The 18,573-nt window shown below is 36.6% G+C and overlaps 3 protein-coding genes across 5 annotated transcripts in view; 1 reads left to right on the plus strand and 2 right to left on the minus strand.

Annotated features, from left to right (window-relative positions):
* Nucleotides 1-45: 45 nt before the first annotated feature.
* znf512 (zinc finger protein 512) lies at nucleotides 46-7,751 on the minus strand. Of its 3 annotated transcripts, XM_056269447.1 has the most exons (16): nucleotides 7,719-7,751; nucleotides 7,111-7,196; nucleotides 6,200-6,255; nucleotides 5,465-5,514; nucleotides 5,152-5,336; nucleotides 4,540-4,617; nucleotides 4,345-4,458; nucleotides 4,126-4,250; nucleotides 3,945-4,031; nucleotides 3,670-3,768; nucleotides 2,566-2,733; nucleotides 2,254-2,448; nucleotides 2,069-2,170; nucleotides 1,813-1,875; nucleotides 931-1,029; nucleotides 46-751 (listed from the first exon to the last, which is right to left on the minus strand). In XM_056269447.1, exons 2-16 carry the CDS (start codon nucleotides 7,175-7,177, stop codon nucleotides 338-340), a joined length of 1,902 nt encoding a protein of 633 aa, XP_056125422.1. In that variant the 5' UTR covers nucleotides 7,178-7,196; nucleotides 7,719-7,751; the 3' UTR covers nucleotides 46-337. The 3 variants fall into 3 exon arrangements, with proteins under 3 accessions (XP_056125422.1, XP_056125423.1, XP_056125424.1); XM_056269448.1 differs by lacking the exon at nucleotides 7,719-7,751 and having other exon boundaries at nucleotides 48-751; nucleotides 6,200-6,309; nucleotides 7,111-7,174; XM_056269449.1 differs by lacking the exons at nucleotides 6,200-6,255; nucleotides 7,719-7,751 and having other exon boundaries at nucleotides 49-751; nucleotides 7,111-7,186.
* Nucleotides 7,752-8,179: 428 nt separating this feature from the next.
* On the plus strand, nucleotides 8,180-10,401 carry si:ch211-245h14.1 (uncharacterized protein LOC563420 homolog). The gene is made up of 6 exons (XM_056269143.1): nucleotides 8,180-8,284; nucleotides 8,399-8,523; nucleotides 9,124-9,193; nucleotides 9,299-9,532; nucleotides 9,676-9,858; nucleotides 10,087-10,401. Exons 1-6 carry the CDS (start codon nucleotides 8,218-8,220, stop codon nucleotides 10,290-10,292), a joined length of 885 nt encoding a protein of 294 aa, XP_056125118.1. The 5' UTR covers nucleotides 8,180-8,217; the 3' UTR covers nucleotides 10,293-10,401.
* Nucleotides 10,387-18,573, minus strand: part of coq8aa (coenzyme Q8A, genome duplicate a) — a 33,736-nt gene continuing 25,549 nt past the window's right edge. The window contains exons 10-15 of the mRNA XM_056269142.1: nucleotides 17,342-17,435; nucleotides 13,819-13,960; nucleotides 12,442-12,549; nucleotides 11,785-11,850; nucleotides 11,615-11,701; nucleotides 10,387-11,529 (exon numbers count right to left, since the gene is read on the minus strand). Coding sequence (XP_056125117.1) covers nucleotides 11,236-11,529; nucleotides 11,615-11,701; nucleotides 11,785-11,850; nucleotides 12,442-12,549; nucleotides 13,819-13,960; nucleotides 17,342-17,435 — 791 coding nt within the window. The 3' untranslated portion in view covers nucleotides 10,387-11,235. The remainder of the gene's footprint in view (nucleotides 11,530-11,614; nucleotides 11,702-11,784; nucleotides 11,851-12,441; nucleotides 12,550-13,818; nucleotides 13,961-17,341; nucleotides 17,436-18,573) is intronic.

Raw genomic sequence — 18,573 nt, forward strand, 5'->3', positions numbered from 1 at the left:
AATGATTTCTGAAAGATCATTGTGACACACTGAAGACTGGAGTAATGATGCTTAAAATTCAGCTTTGCCATCACAGGAATAAATTACATTTTAAAATATATTAAATAGAAAACAGTTATTTTAAATTGTAATAATATTTCACAATATTATTATTTTATTTTACTGCATTTTTGATCAAATAAATACAGGCTTGGTGAGCAATTGATAAGAGACGATTCATTCTAAAAACATTTAAAAAAATCTTACCGACCCCAAACTTTTGAACGGTAGTGTATCTCTTTATTCTTTGGAGGTAAACACAGGAGAAATTTCATTTTGTAAAAGGAGCAGGAATGATTTATGAATGAACTCCAGGTCTCTGGCTGGACGCAGGCTTTGTGAGGGGCCTTCTGAGGGCCCATTGGTCCCCTGCCTCTGACTCGCTGCTGGAGCTCTCGCTGCTGCTGCTGCCGCTCGGACTGTCACTGCCGCTGAACTCATAGCAGTCTTTCTCCTGTCCGCTTTCTTTCTCCTTCCGTCTGTTTCGCCCCTCCTTCCTCTTTATTTCCACTCTTCCAGGGATTGCTGTTCCACTTGACATGGGCATCGCTGACGTCTGTCTGTCCTGCCAGGTGTTGGATACCTGGGGAAAACTGAGGGCTGGATCTGGTGAGGGAAGGTCTGGAGGCTTCATGGAATCTTCCTTCAGCTGAGTCTTATGCAGTTTATCTAACTTTGAACTCTTAGACTTGGAGCGAACAACAAACCAGTCCTGTGTAAAATGATAACAGTGAAAATATCTGTTATAAAATGTATTAAGGAGCATAAAATTAAAGGTATTGTGTTACCCAGTGTTATTTTACTATTTTCATATTCAGTATATGAATACTCTTTTGAGTATTCAGAAAAGCGCTTCAAATAAAATGTATTATTATTATTATAACAATTTACCTGAGAATGAATGGAATTGATGTGGTACTTGACTCCGCTTTCAGAGTTGAATTCTTTCTTACATATCAAGCATTTATACTTCCCAGTCTCAAATTCACCCTGCAGAGAAGAAAAAAAACTTCATATCTTCATAAATGAATCCTGTTCCAGAGCCAATTATGAACAAGAAAAATAATTATTAGAAAAACATTGATTCAGGTAATAAATAAAAAGGCAATAGTTATTTAGTTTCAATTAAACTGCAGATAGTTAAAAAAATACACTCAAAAGTTTGGGTTTGGTAAGATTTCATTTCAGTCAGAAAGGATTCATTAAATCGATCAATAGTGAGAGTATAGATATTAATAATGTTACGGAAGATTTCAATTTCAAGTTTCAAATAAATGCTGTTCTTTTGAAATGTATATGCAATCCAGAAAAAAAGTATCATGGATACTTATAATTATAGAAGTATCTATGTAATGATAATTATGTAATTATACTTATAATTATTTTTCTTGTTTGATACTTTGCTAATAATAAGAAATGTTTCTTGAACAGCAAAACAGCATATTAGTATGATTTCTGAAGGATCATGTGACACTGTATAATGATAATAATGATGCTGAAAATTCAGCTTTTATATCACAGGAATAAATTCATTGCATTTTAAAATATATTAAAATAATAAATATAAATAGTTATTTTAAGTTGTAATAATATTTCAGAATATATTTTTTTACAGTGTAAAAAAAACAAACACATACCGACACCAAATATTTAGTGTATAGCAGTGTATAGTATTGCGGCAATATATAAGAATTTATTCCATTTGATATAACAAATATCCTGTAATGTAAGCAGTATGTACATGTCTTAAAACAAAAGGGAAGTCATTCCTACCAAGGTACACAACCCAAGATGAGCCTTTAGACCAGATACGCTGGTATAGAAGCAGCCACATCCCTAAAATGACAACACAGATCACATTTGGTACAGCAAAACCAATCATTCACTAAAAATCTTTCCTTTTGCATAATGCTACATTCATGCCACCAATGCAAAACATATGCAAAACTTGAATGAATGCACCTTTAAGTTTAACATAATGGTGAAAACTTATAACAGAACAATAACAGTTTATGCATGATGTTCACACCTTGTTGGGACACTGCACTTTTTTATGCAGTTTGACTTCATTCTTCCACTTCCGAAGAGTCTCCTGGCTGAAGGCAGGCAACCCTGGACGAGAATACTTCAGCTACAAGAACAAAAAAATACCATAAATGCCTACAAAAATGAATGAAATGACAATTCGTCATTCACAGTTCTGTCAGGCAGCACCTTCCTGTCGTCTGGTACCAGGTCACGCTGGACTTTCCTTTTGGGCCATTCCTTCAGCAGCTCCTCACTGGCGATCTCCCTCAGGTGGAACACGGCCACCTGCGCCGACAAGCGTTTGGCCCGTCCGCTCGGTGTACGCTCTGGGACGGGCTCTTTCTGTGTCTTTACTTCCTCTACTTCAATTTCTTGGTCCACCTGCAACAGATAATGGTGCCTTATTTGCAGAAACTTCAACAGCCTAAATGAGAATCAATCATGTCAGAAGAGATAAATGTTTATTCATACAACTGAATAATGGGTGGGAAGACTAACCGGACCGTGCTCGTTCTTGAGGTGGTACTCCAGACCCGCTCTAGAACGATACGCTTTTCCACAGTGCTTACAGTTCATTAACAGTTTCTCCAGTTCTGACGCCTCTTTGCCACATTTCTTCATATGATACACGTAACCCATTATACTAGTAAAACTTCCAGTGCAACCCTAAAGAACAACAACATTCATTTAAGAATGGTACAACAGCAGTAATTCTAAACATCCACAATGCTATATAGTCATTATTTTTATGACTATTTTTATTTATTATATTTTTTATATTTTCCACTTTTTCTCTACTGTTGAGTCGATAAGATTTCTTTTGGTAAGAATTATCGTGCTTAGCAAGGCCGCATTTATTTAATAAAAAATACAGTAAAAGAGTAATATTGTGACTATTATTACAAATTAAAATAACTATTTTCTATTTTAATATATTTTAAAAAGTATTTTTTCCTGTTATGGTGAAGCTGAATTTTCAGCATCATTACTCCAGTCTTTAGTGTCACATGATCATTCATTAATCATTCTAGTATGCTGATTTGCTGCTCAAGAAGCATTTCTTAATATTATTAATGTTGAAAACAGTTCTGCTGCTCAATATTTTTATGATTATGTTTTTTTATGATTGAAATTTTTTCATAATGTATTATTTACCATGATTAATTACAGCATTTATTTGCAATAGAAATCTTTTGTAACATTATAAATGTATTTACTGTAACTTTTGATTCATTTAATGTGTCCTTGTTAAATAAAAGTATTTTATCTTTTATTTAAAATAAATCTTACTGACTTTTTACACTTTTAAACTGTCATGTACTTTATTTTCATTTTCTTGTTTATTACTAATACCTTTCCATTTTTAATATGGTGACCTGTACTTTAAACGATAATGATAATAATAATAATAATGTTTCATTAATAAAGCGTCTTTCCTAAGCTCAAGGTCGCTGTACAGGTATAGTATTTTGTATATATACTATAAAAATAAAAATGATGTTTTATGCTATCGCATAATTAAAATCTCCAAAAATGTTCCATGCAGCGCTGTATCAGTATCAAATTATTTTATTACATTTTAATTGTAAAATATGACCACACCTCTTTTGAACATTTTAATTTCCCCATCCTCTTTAGTACTTTCCGTAGTTTCTCCTTCACTGCTTGGTCAACTAGGTCATTCCCAGTATCTGGAATGGGCTGAAAAACCAACAAGAAAAAAATCTTGAAATCAACACTATCACGCTTTTCATTGTCAATGTCTCTCTCTCTCTCTCTCTCTCTCTCTCTCTCTCTCTCTCTCTCTCTCTCTCTCTCTCTCTCTCTCTCTCTCTCTCTCTCTCTCTCTATATATATATATATATATATAAACTAACCAAGTTGTTGTGGTCAGCCATGAGGTGGTACTTCATTCCGGTTGAAGTTTTCAGTTGTTTCTCACAGTGTGGACATGTAAAAGGATTCTACAAAATCAGGTTTAGAGCTCAAACAAGTGCTAGAAAATCATGAAAACAATGATTAAAAAAAAAAAATAATTGTTACAATATATGCACGTACCAGTTTGCAGGTTTCCAGGTGCTTCTTTAACCCATCCACTGTCTTTCTTCCAACACTTTTGCATTTTGGGCAGGTCACTCTACCCTTCGCCAAAATCTGCAGCTGCCATTTCTCCTCCTGACTTCCTGTAAAGAAAGGCACCACAAAAACTTTTTTTTGAATATTCAAAAATATCGGTTTGTATCATTTTCATTTAGCCTGAACAACCACCCCTTTTACCTGGTGGATAAACAGGCGACTCTTTCTTGGTGCACTGAGATGATTTCTGCTCCTGCGTGCTGACAGTTATCTGATTCTTGTGAGTGAACTGAGCAACAGGAACTATAACAGGTACTGTTAAAGAAAAAAGATACAGTCTGCACTTTTCACATTTTATCATGTGGATTATTGAAGAAAAACAAAAGTATTTCATACCTGTTTGCTTTACTTCCTCAATGTACTTTTTTAAGGAGGGTGTGTGAGCTTCAATCTTCTGCTTCTTCGATTTAAAATCTGTGGTATAAATACTACTTGTACTCTTGGACATTATCTAGACTGTCATATATACATTTATTCTACTTAAAGGTTTAGTTCCCTCAACAATTTTAATTCTGTCATTAATTTCTCACCCTCATGTCGTTCCAAACCCGTAAGACTTTAGTTCATCTTTGGAACACAAATTAAGATCTTTATAATGAAATCTGAGAGCTTTCTGTCCCTCCAATGACAGCTACACAACTACCACTTTGACACTTCAAAAAGTTAGAGATCATAAAACTAATCCATATGAATTGAGCGGTTTAGTCCATATTTTCTGAAGAGACTTGATCACTTTATATGATGAACAGATTTAATTTAGGCTTTTATTCACATATAAACATTCATCAATGCACCAAGCATGTTTACTTGACGTGCGAGAACCAATGAGATTTATTCGTTGGAACGGCATGAAGGTGAGTTAATGATAATTTTTGGGTGAACTAACCCTTTAATGATGATAATTTTTGGGTGAACTAACCCTTTAAATATCTGAAAGTCTGTACTAACCTGTTTCTATTAAAGTATCTGAACTGGATCCATCAATTTCCCCCATCATTCTGCTGGTGTGGTCAGTGTGCATATGTTGGCTTTCCAAACCATTGATTAGACTGGATGCGATAACGGAACTGGAAGATGACCCATGGCCTGAATCCTCTGAAGGTCTCATAATCACAGGCTGGAGATCATGATACCTTAGGACATGAAATTTTGACACCATTACTAATCCATTATGTGGATTATGCATGAAATTTACTACTGCAAAGCAGAAAATGTACTACTAAATGTCATGCATGAACACAAGTGAACACACGAAACTCACTTTTTTCTGGAGTAAGTTCTCTTTATTTTCTGAGAGCTTGTCCCCTCATTCTGAAATGCAATAACACAAATGCAATATACAATTAGTTCTGATGGTGTCATGTTTCATTTGAATAATTACCTAATGTTATGACTGTTATAAACATGCTATGAATGTTTGAGATTATGATTGTTCTTTTTTCCCTCTTTTTTGTAGATCTGATCGGAACGTGACTTAAGCTTATCATAGCACCTTATTTCAACGATGTGCGGTTGCTAGTCGGGGCTGCTGCTGAGCTACTTTACCAGAACTGCACTTCAGGTTTGGGGTTGTTGTTTCTGTTTCACATTCATGCATTTGTCCAGAAAACTTTCTACAGTTATCCATGCATTTATTTGCAGTCACAACTCACTAACATTACAGATTACTGATATTTTGATTATGTTGTCTTAATCATTTTCTGATGTAATAAATTAATAGATATGCGTGTGTCACACCTGGCTCAAAGATGCAACATTAAGGGTAGACGGCACAGCTGAATAAGCTCAAAAAAGAATTTATTACATCAGAAAATGTAGTTTACAGGCCCAATCAGACCTACAAAAAAAAAAGAGAGAAAAAAACAAACAGCCAGAACCTCAAACGCAATAATAAATGGAGCAATTCCAAAAGGGTAACCTAAGAACTGGGTCATAACACTAAATATATACACTGGCATATTGATGCACAACTCAAGGTGAGGATGCTTGGTCTTACTTTGGATGGTTTCATTCCACTACCTTCAGCCTCTTTTCCCAAATCCTTTATGAAATCTGTTGAAGGCACAATCAACCGTGTTGAATCGATTCAGTGTCGGGTAAGTTACTCTAAAAAAGTAATTAAATAGTAGCTACAAATGACATCTTTAACAGTGTAATTAGATTACTGTACTTTTTACTCTCTCAAATTTTTTTTTTCCTTACTCTTTACTTTCTAAATCCCATATGTACCCTGGATCAGTTGAACAATGCACTTTTAATTCTTTGGAATAAATAATATAAAATTGTTAAAATTATTTTTGAACTGAAGGTTACATTGAAAACATACATTTTAAAATTAGACGTTAAATTTAGATGTTAAATCCACTATTGCTTGATAGAGAATTGTTCTATAGTCTATATAGTAATTAATGCAATTACATCAGAAGTAACTCATTAAACTACAAAGAAATTATAGTAGCCTAATCCCTTACTTTACTTTTTCAAAATTAATAATTACTTATTACACCCAACACTGAATCGATTTATAATAAATTAAGAACAAATAAACTTTCTAAATGATGTAACTGTAATTGATTGTTTTTACAGATAAAAAATTAATAGATCCCCAGCCCTATATTGTAAATTTATTTAGTTCCTGTAGCTCAAACCTCAGTCCATGGTGGTGCTGCTAGCAAAGACAAGGTCATGGGTTCGATTCCCAGGGAACGCAAGAACTGATTAAATTTTGTACTTTAAATGCAATGTAAGCCACTTTGAATAAAAGTGCCTGGCAAATGCTTATATAAATGTTTATTTATCTAATCAGAACAGACTTCACAATCACGTAATTATGATCTGCGAATGCCATCACTTCAGAATAAGGGTTTACAAAGTTTAGTGTTTAATCTCAGACTAATGAAGAATTACCTGGTTTTGGGGGGTTTAGTTTTGGTCTTGGCATTTTCCTCTTGCTAGGTACACATATGGCAGACATGTTACCCTGGGTCTGATGACTCTGATCCATCCTATTACACACAAACCATGGATAGATACAGAGAGGCATGGGTAGGAATCTACTACTAATTCTCTACATTTTTACTTTATCATCATCAAAAACAAATAAGCAGCAGTCACATATAGGTAAGCTCCTATGTGGAATTTCATTATTTCATTAATTCAATGTCCCCCAAACAGGCAAGCAGATTCTGGTTGTACTAAGTATCTGAGAATAAAACACATTTGCATGCATGGACTAACCCTGTATTTGCACAAAGAAGCTGAAAGCTCCCTATGCACCTTTATTGCAGAGCATAACTGTAGTATTCCAGATCACTGCCACCATCACATTCACTGCCCACCAATATTTCCAGCCAAAAAAGGACGCATGACGGCACTACGTCAAATAAACCCTACACGGATGCACCCGACCGTCAAATAATTCACATGACATCGAAATACAATAAACTTTCAATTTGAAGGGGCATATCCAACACTCAATGTTCACAAAACAACCAAGAGTACTAGCTATAGCATACCGACGACAACGTCCTCTCGGCGAGATCGCTTCATGAACACGCCTCCTTTCCTGACCAGCCAATGAGAACGCGCCTTGCCCACCCACACACCAAAAGGGGCGGATCTCACTTCAGAACAACCTATCTCTGAGACTACAGGTCCCAGATCAGATTTTGACACGCCTGTGTTGTTACACTTAGCTACGGTTGCTACCCCTTCACTGAATCGGAGTCAGTTTGCATACTGAATTTATGCAATATAGTTTTTATCAACATCAACTTTCGGTTTCAGTACAGCAGAAATGAGCAGCTCAAGGTCTTCTTGGTTTCCGTGGATCCCAAACACACCATGGGGGTTCACCAAAGAAAAGGTAAGCTACAATAAACAAACATTTAAAATCTGTCATGAACTATAACTAATAATCCAAAATACGCTCTTGTTGCTCCAAAGGTGCTAGGAAGGAAGTGTTTATAAAAGGGTGCTTGTGTCAGTGTTAATAACTGTAATCTTTATTGTCATATGTTTAAGGGGGGCAGAGCTCTCCGGGAACAAATCAAAAGAATATCTGGGTCTACTGTCCTAGATGGTATGTCTCACCTGATAATAATGTTTCTAATGACATTTATTTGGTCACACCCCCATGACAAATGTAAAAAGCTCCTGCAGTGTGACATGCTACATCATTTCCACCTGTTTCTAGATGCAGATATTGATGATGCTCAAGTTCTTACTTTGACAAGAGAGGATCTGAATGAGCTTTTTCCAGGTATCAGGAACTTTCAGCTCCGAAGGACCATTATGGTGCTTATCACAGACACAGTGAAGGTAATGTCTGCGCTCAAGAAGCTGGTGGAATTGAACTTCAGTGGCCCCCCAAAATATTCACACACTCCTAAAAGTGTAGGAATTTTATGGTATTAGATAACACTAATTCAAGTTTAAAGACATGCAAACAAATGATGCTAAACCTTTCCTCGGAACTAACTTTTTTGAAATGCTTTTTTAACCAACCAGTACCAAAGCCTATTTTGGATGAATGTTTGAGGCCACTTATTCTAAACTGTATGTAAGTTCACACAGGTGCAGTTCATTACGTTAAATAGGAACATGTTCCACCAATGTTTGACAACCAGAAGGCATCCAAATTAATATTTTCAACTTGTTTAAAGGGATAGTTCACCCCAAAATGAAAATTGTCATCATTTACTCACTATCATGTTGTCCTAAACCTGTATGAGTTTCTTTCTTCTGTTGAACACAGAAGATATTTTGAAGAATGTGGGTAACCAGACAGTTGACGGTGCCCATTGACTTCCATAGTATTTTTTTCTCTCTACTATGGAAGCCAGTGGCTACTGTCAACTGTCTGCTTACCAGCAAGTATCTGTGATTTATTGACTGATTTTTTTTTTTTATTCCTAAAAGGATTCGCTTCGATCTGGCCCAGAAACATTTGCCGGAGCACTGAAGCATTTAATGGACAAAAACAACAGCAGTGAGTAACTTATAACCCCCACTATTTTTTAAGTTGTAGCAGACTAAGGGACTTTTTGTTGTTGTAAAAGAGACGTTTCATAGCAGTCTTCCAACTTTCTCCCAGATGATGCTGCTGTTCAGGATGTTTTGAAGGAGTCTCTTCGAGCTTTTAGAGAAATGGAGGAGCAGCTCAAAGCAACACAGGCATCTCTGAAACCATACATTGAGGTCTTGAACAGTCTCACTGAGGCATCAGCTAGAAAAGAGCACTGGGATACAGAAGGAACTTCAAGCAGGAGAAAAGTTCCAAGCTCATCCCAAACAGATTTAAACTCTCCAACCATAAAGACTCCCTATCGTGAGTAACAGTTACAATTCAAAACCTTTTTATATTTCAATTAATAATTAAATATACTGTACATTACATTTATCAAAATACTAAAAGAACTTCTGGGTCCCACTTTTTATTCCCACCCTATTATATTTCTTTCTATTTTGCAGAGCCTCTAGTCAAAGTGCATCCACTTATCTGTGGCCAAACCTTGGGAGCTGACAGGGAAATTTTTGGACTGCTCAAGGGAGTTACTGTGAGTGAATTAAGGGACTGTAAGTTGATACTGGTCTTCTGTCCCATAGCATCACGAGCTGGAACTGACATTGAAGATGCATTGAGGAAAATTCCAGGTAATTATTCATAACGCTTTTGAGAGGAATGTAGCCAATTTACGACAAGGTTAATGTCAATATATCCAGAAACATGTATAATGTACAATACAGTTGTCCTAGAAAGCACTGTTTTAATCAATGGTTAGGGAACTAGTCTGTAAACGCTAATATCATAGGTTCAGTCCTTCATAGACATTCCTGCGTAATTATAATGCCAATTCATTTTTATTTTGTTTACCTTCACAGCTGATAAACCAGCAGTCCTGGTGATAATGTACCATACCTTCAACACTAACCATGTGTCCCCCAGCTTTAATATGACATCTTCTCAAGTGAACATTGTGGAACATGTTAACATGCTCTTCCATGACTCACAAGGCGGTCTTCTGAAATGTTCAGCAAATGAACTTTCAATTACCAAACTTCAGTCTGTCTTAAACCAGTACATGTAAACAGTCCCGCCTCGAAAAAACTCTTAAAATGATGATTCAATGCATGTCTGTTATATGGTCATATGAATGGACAAAAACAACAAGTCTGCTAATAAACATTTAGGACTGGTTTGTTGATTCCAAAATTTTTTATATATTCAAACAATTTCAACACAATTTTAGTAAGAACGCCAATAGCAGGAAGATTAGAAAAAAGCTTTTTCCACCAATGCTGTGATATCATGCCAAAATGCTTTCTTCTAGTTCTCACCTTCTTGTAGGCACATTTAAATTCATGTACATCTCACACATCAGAGAAGTGATACCTCATGCCGTCATGATTAATAACCTGGCTTTTTAAAATGCAATATGAGAAGTTGCGTGTTTTTACAGGCTAAAACAAGCAAGCTTGTATCCAACCTACATAGATAACACACATTTGACTGTAGCAGGTGCATCAAAACCTGCGCTGATTTCGGGTCTTTTCCTCCGCGAACTTCTCTTTATCATACTTTGGCCTATATTGTGCGCATCATTTACAAATCACAAACCGAAAAAAGAAAAATAACCATTGTAATGCTTTCTCAAACAATATATGCATCCGAGTTAATATACTGATTTAGGGAGACGGTTCTCACAAAGGTAGTCCAGCAACCCGGAAAAAACTGTTGGCATGATTACGAAATGTTCTACAGCCAATCGCCATACGCGAGTAACCAGCTTTCCAGGTTATTGGAATTTCCGTAGGCACATAAATACATCCGTCTTTGCACCACACGACCATGGATAATCATGGATATTATTTCCCATTAACACACTCAGAGGGGAAAAACAAAAGCCAAAAACAAACATGTATGATGGTATGGTTGGGTCAGTCGAGACAAAAGTGCCATTTCGTTTACATTCGAGTGATTGGCCAGAGCATTTGGTGCTTTTTCAAGTGTCTTTTGTTTGAAAAGCCCTGTCACTGGCTTGGTCCTTTCTTCCGATTGCTCCAGTAATTGTTGTAGGCCTTGTTGAACATGTTCTTGCAGCTGAGCTTAGCATTCAGGCGGGAGCAGATGAGGAAGGAGCCGCCCATTTTGCGATGCAGGGAGTAGGTTTCTTCTGGTGGAGGGATGAGCCGCTGTTTCAGCATGACAGGGATGAGGTTGTGGATGCGCTCCGTGGTGCTCTGCGCCCCGAAGTCAAAGGGCTCCACAGAGGCAAAAGCCTCGCCCAGGATCATCACCGCATCCACGTGGGCGTTCACCATGGCCTGGATGAGGAGAAGAGGTTGTGTAAACACATGACTGTCGTGTGTGAAGCCCCGAACACAAAATATCAGGGTGCTATTTTCCTACCTTAGTCTCATAACCAGTTAAGAACTTCATTTCTATGGATTGCTTCAGCACTCCTTCTCTATCACCCTCTGATGCAGCCTTGATGATCTGTTTTAAAGAGCAAGATACAGCAAGTTTAAGAAAGGAAATATTCATTATACATTCGTTTACCTTTTAAACTGCATGTTTACCTCGATATAAAGGTCAGTGAAACTCTCATCAAACCCCCTCGTTGCACCAAAGTCCAGCAAAGCAACCTGTGGATTGAAGAACAGCTTGATTATAAAAAAAAAAAAAAAAAACAACTTATACTTTTGATTTACTGTACAAAATGGTTCAATTGAAATACATTTAAAAACAAATACAATAAGAAATTATACACTAATAATCTAATTATTAATACGGATGCATTAAATAAATCAAAAGTGACAGTAAAGCCTTACAAATTAATTATTTAAAAAAATAAAATAATTTAAAATAAATGATGTCCTTTTGAACTTTCTATACATCAAAGAGTCCTGAAAAAAATGATCACCGTTTCCACAAAAATAATATTGTTTCTTAAGAACCACATCAGCATATTAGAATGATTTCAGAAGGATCATGTGATGCTGAATACTATAGTATTCAAATTTACATATATATATATATATATATATATATATATGAAAATAAAATAGTACAGTCATAAAAACCTATTAAAAGTGTGAAAGTATAGGAATAACAGAGAATAAAACAAATCTAAACTATCTTATATTTCAGTTTCCAGTACCAAAAGTGCATGTACACTTTCTGGTTGTGTAAGTAACTAGGAAAGATCAATGAATGATCATGACACTCTTACTTACCCTGTGGGTTTGCGGATCATAAAAGAAATTGGACCAGTTGGGATCCGTCTGCATGTATCTGAACTCAAAGAGCTCCCTCAGACACAGGGTCAAGATATTCTCGCAGATCTGAGCATCAATAAGAAGTGTGGTTACGACACATGCACTGGACTGCTATAAATTCACAGTATTTATGCATTAAAGCATTTGTAGCACTTAACATAAAGTAATAGATCAGTTCTAACTCAAAACAAAAAACAGTTTGAACCCACTGTTTACAAACTACATGACTGATGCAGGCTTAAATCATACTTAAATTGTCGGTTTAAAAAATTCAATCACATTTACTGTCTTCATTTATGTCAGTCAGTGTACAGCATTTGGTCAACACATTTTATTTATTTTAAACTTAATTCCTTAACTTTTTTGGTATGGACATGGCCTTTTTTCAACTTTGCCCTACTAATGCAAAATAAATACTTCCACCAGCAGGTGGTGATCATGCTCCAGGAAGCCCATGAGACCATGTGACACTTCATAGCATATAATGTGGCCTGATACCACAACAAATTTAAATGTGCCTTTACTTATATAACTTGCTAAACAGTATGATATATGCAAGTTACTGAAATGAGTAAACTGAAAATATGTTTTCCAGCCCAATAGGGTAGCAGCCAATTCATAATACAATATTGTAATAGTAATATTTATAATATTTTTATATTATAAAATAACGCTTACTGGACTGAAGCAGCTTAGGTTTACTTGATTATCCATACAAACTTTTTAAGAAAAATCATTTTAAAATGTATCAAATATGATACATCAGGCTTTCAAGGAAAGTTCATGTGTACATCTCTCAATCATCGTTGTTGAATTGAATTATTTGCTTTGCCCCCACAATAAAAACGACAGAGCATTGATCATAAAATTAACCATTTAAATATCATCTTACTAAGACACATTATTGGGAGCTATAAAGTGACAACTGATATTTATATGCATTTTATGCAGGTAGTTTGCTATACAGTTATAAAGATCTCATTGATTTACATTACAAGCCATTAGAATTTCATCTTACGTACTAGCCATATACATATCAGCAAATTGCGTATTTTGCTTAGTTTGGGCCTCTAAATAAAACTTGTGTTTGTCCTCCTCGAGTATGAGCTCCATATTCTCCTATATCATCCTATATGAGCCATAAAAGCCTGAGGTATCAAATATGATACTCAACAAAAAAACACACATGCAAACCGTTTTTTAAAATAGATTTAAAAATAAATATTTTGTCTAATGGTTCAATAAACTTCCTTTTAATTTTTTTTTTGATTTTCTGGCTATTAGTTAATTCGTCAGTCTTTACAGGGTTACTGGTTTAACAGCACCAGTGAATACCTCATTTTTCAGCTCTTGTGACAGTGCGTCAGCCTGATCCAAGGGGAACCCAGGCACCAGTTCGGTGGTGAGAACGTGCTGGCCGCTGAATTCGTCGATTACCTCTGGCACGTAGAAGAAGGGGTGATCCTTCAGTAGTTCCCTGCCAAAAACCACAAAGCTTCTGAGTCACTGAGCACAAGCAAGCAATCCCGTAAAAGCGTGCCATCCCGCACGTGCACCACAGACAGGACGTGCTGATGAACACACGCACACGTCTGGTCTGAGGGATGTGGGAAAAGCCGTGATGCTATTCTCTGGCTGTGAGGAATTCCCAAATAGAGCCTAAAATTTGGTACGACAGCTTGAAATTGCAGCTTGCTAAGCAATAAGGGGTACTTCAGCTTTGAATTGAGTTTATAGCAGCACTAGATTATAGTCAAGCTAGCAATTTGAAAACGCATCTAGCTACACTAAAAGGTCGTAGAAGTTAGAAGACGTTAGAAGTTTTCTAACTATAGGTAGGTTTCTATATTGATGAACATATGAATTTCAGAAAAGGTGTTATGGTTCTTGCTGATTCAGCACGTAGAGCTTTGGGAGGAATTATTGGTAAAAGTAAGAATCTGAAAGATATAAGGTTTCAAACTTATTCTAAACTGTTTTAAGCTTGTGTGTGCCCTATACTTGATTATATTGTGGGGGTTAGAGGACTTAGAAACATATCTAATTGTGAATCAGTGCAAAATAGTGCCATAAGATGTGTACACAAATATGCTCCAACATTGGCGATAGTGGGAGACATGGGATGGGAATCACGTGAGGCCCGTTGGAAGATATGTATGGCGCGGTTATGGAATCGTTTATTAGATTTGGACGCAAGTAGGTTGACGAGGAAAATATTTCTCTGGGATAAACACAATCTTGGTCCTTGGTCTAAAGATATATGCGAGATAAGATATATATATATATAACTGTTTTGTAAATATGGGTTTGGTGAGTTGTTTTCTAATAATGAAAAGCTGAATATTGGTTTGTTTAAAGAAATGTTTACAGTAAAAATAATTGGATTAGTTGAATCTTACTCTATTGGCATATACACTCACCGGCCACTTTATTAGGTACACCTGTCCAACTGCTCGTTAACACTTAATTTCTAAGCAGCCAATCACATGGCGGCAACTCAGTGCATTTAGGCATGTAGACATGGTCAAGACAATCTCCTGCAGTTCAAACCGAGCATCAGTATGGGGAAGAAAGGTGATTTGAGTGACTTTGAACGTGGCATGATTGTTGGTGCCAGAAGGGCTGGTCTGAGTATTTCAGAAACTGCTAATCTACTGGGATTTTCACGCACAACCATCTCTAGGGTTTACAGAGAATGGTCCGAAAAAGAAAAAACATCCAGTGAGCGGCAGTTCTGTGGGCGGAAATGCCTTGTTGATGCCAGAGGTCAGAGGAGAATGGCCAGACTGGTTCGAGCTGATAGAAGGGCAACAGTGACTGAAATAACCACTCGTTACAACCGAGGTATGCAGCTAAGCATTTGTGAAGCCACAACACGCACAACCTTGAGGCGGATGGGCTACAACAGCAGAAGACTCCACCGGGTACCACTCATCTCCACTACAAATAGGAAAAAGAGGCTACAATTTGCAAGAGCTCACCAAAATTGAACAGTTGAAGACTGGAAAAATGTTGCCTGGTCTGATGAGTCTCGATTTCTGTTGAGACATTCAGATGTTAGAGTCAGAATTTGGCGTAAACAGAATGAGAACATGGAACCATCATGCCTTGTTACCACTGTGCAGGCTGGTGGTGGTGGTGTAATGGTGTGGGGGATGTTTTCCTGGCACACTTTAGGCCCCTTAGTGCCAATTGGGCATCGTTTAAATGCCACGGCCTACCTGAGCATTGTTTCTGACCATGTCCATCCCTTTATGGCCACCATGTACCCATCCTCTGATGGCTACTTCCACCATGTCACAAAGCTCTAATCATTTCAAATTGGTTTCTTGAACATGACAATGAGTTCACTGTACTAAAATGGCCTCCACAGTCACCAGATCTCAACCCAATAGAGCATCTTTGGGATGTGGTGGAACGGGAGATTCGCATCATGGATGTGCAGCCGACAAATCTGCGGCAACTGTGTGATGCCATCATGTCAATATGGACCAAACTCCCTGAGGAATGCTTCCAGCACCTTGTTGAATCTATGCCACGAAGAATTGAGGCAGTTCTGAAGGCAAAAGGGGGTCCAACCCGTTACTAGCATGGGGTACCTAATAAAGTGGCCGGTGAGTGTATTTTTTCTTGTTTTAAGCATAAACCACAAACAAATTTATCAAATAACAAAACTTAATATGCCATTCTGCATGTCTAGTAAATATATCTTGATATTTGCACTAGAAACAAGACAAATATATAAAATAAGAAAGTGAAAATTTGCTATGTAAACACTACCGAATGATGACTCAACTGAATCGAACTGTTCAACTAATTCCAGTTATTTTTACTGTATATATTATTCTAATACATTCATGTTTTCTGTAAAGCTACATTGTAAACACTGTTTTAATAAAGCTTTACTTACCTAAAAACATACCTAAAAACATATTGACCACAAGCTTTAGCTCTTTTCTAATGCAAGACTAAGGAGGATGGTTGAGTTGGGCAGATTTAAACGCAATTCAACAGAAATTATTCAAATAAGAGAAATATATATTTAATAAAATTAGCAACAGTAACAACAGAGGTGAAAATTAGCAACAGTGACAACAGAGGTGAAACAGAGGTCAATTGTCCAAATGAACCAATTCAATAAAATCAATTAGATATTCTCGAAGAACGTGTTCGATTATTTCCTCAGCTCTTCAGGATGTAAGGATGTCTGCGCAATGTTTGTTTACACTACGTCAATACTTCAAGGAAGCGAACATGTTAACTTATTTTAAACCGAGCTAATCTACTGAACATTGATACTCTCATTGATTTGCTCAAAGGAAAAAAGACACACATCCCATCCTGAAAGCATTCGTAACTAACTCTCCTGCGGAGTCAGGGTCCCCAGTAGAGGACAGGACGCAGGGTACGGGCTTGTTGTCAGTAGTTATTTACATTTGTGCTATATTTAAAATAGGTCAGTGTGCAAACTGTTCCTTAAATTTAAATCAACATTAAACCCTAGCCTATAAGCTAGGCTGAAAATGACAAGCGGTTATTTTTAGCAGGAGTGTTGGGGCCACTACGCTCCAGCGAAGCTGTTATATGAGGATTCAGAAGTGCAAAATCATTCTGAGCAGTTGTTGAAGTGTTATTTCTGTGCGTAAACCTTTCTTTCAAAGGGTGTTATGGCACAGGATAGATTTAGCTCAAATATCAGTTACATAGAAGCCTGAAATGTCCTGTAAGAGCCAGCAGGCCGTCTGTGAGCCCTCGGACCGCCCGTGATTTTATAGAGGGGTAGATTAACGAATACAATGATGGGATGCTCTGAAATAGCAGTGGGAAAAACATCTCCTGCTTGTTTTTGTGTACTCACTTGAATTTCCGGGCACACTGGGCTTCCCTTACGTAATCACACTCCAGCGCCAGCTCACGTCGCATCACTTCTATCAAATGCTCCGGAAACAGACCTGCATGTTCGGAGACACAGTCAGAGATGAGTCAGCAGGTTAGTTTGTATTTAGATAAAATGATGTGATTCACCAAGGTTGAACTCACAACTCTTTGAGTTTGTTTGTGTATTGTATTGAGTGTGCACTTTGTCTTTTAGTGAACTTCAAATCTTAAAAGTATATTTTTAAAAACTGTACTAGCAGATAATATAATAGTAATGAAATAAAAGGCCACTTAAGTGTACTTAAAGTGAGTACACTTTAATAACTTCTTGTTAAAACACTTAAAAAGTGCACTTTATAATAGTCAAATTGAAATGTTTTTCTTTAAAGTACATTTTAAATCATTGTTTTAATGATCATTTGTCATGCTTTAAAGTAGTTCATTTCAAATATATTCAAATACACGATGTGCGTTTGAATTAAATGACACTAAAGTATAGTAGTATATTATATATCAAAGTCAATTTTAGTTTACCATAAATGCTTGTCAGTATATTTGGCAGTACACTTTAACCATGTTTCAAAGACAACACTAGTAGTTATGAAATTATAAATAAAGATATACTTAAGTGTGTCCAAAAGCACTCTTACATTCAACTAATTGCATTTAATCTAAATTTAAATGAATACATTTTCATTTAATTGCAATCGCATCTAATTCAGTTCGCACTTAAAGGTGCAGTACGTAATATTTACAGCTAGAGGTACTGCAGTCCAAATTCTAAATATTGGAGAGAGTCGTTTTCCCCGTCCCTTCCTCCTCAGGTTACCAGATTGACAGGAGCGAGCGGTCAAGCGCAATTGACAATGGAAGGTGACGAGCTTTATGCTGTAAGTTGATTTAATATGGCTCTGGTCACAGAGCTTTTTAGAGAGATGTCAAGGCTTTTTAGGTCGGGTAGAATCTGAGATCTCTGACCCAGTTCGTTTGCTGGCTTCCATGGCTGCAATGCGCTGTGTTTTCCGATAATTGGCAACATGGGGTGTCGAAATACTATTGGGTAAATTGGCAGTGGGCGGGATCACACTGACCAAAACAAAAACAGACATTCAGACATGTAACATACATTTCAAAGTAGAATAACTGGCTGTGGCATTGTTTTTCAGAGAAACAAGTATGTGAACTTAATATGTTTCAAGATATAGGAAACAT

This window comes from Rhinichthys klamathensis, unplaced genomic scaffold, assembly GCF_029890125.1.
Source record: "Rhinichthys klamathensis goyatoka isolate OS25496 unplaced genomic scaffold, OSU_Roscu_1.1 h1tg000281l_1, whole genome shotgun sequence".
NCBI lineage: Eukaryota > Metazoa > Chordata > Actinopteri > Cypriniformes > Leuciscidae > Rhinichthys > Rhinichthys klamathensis.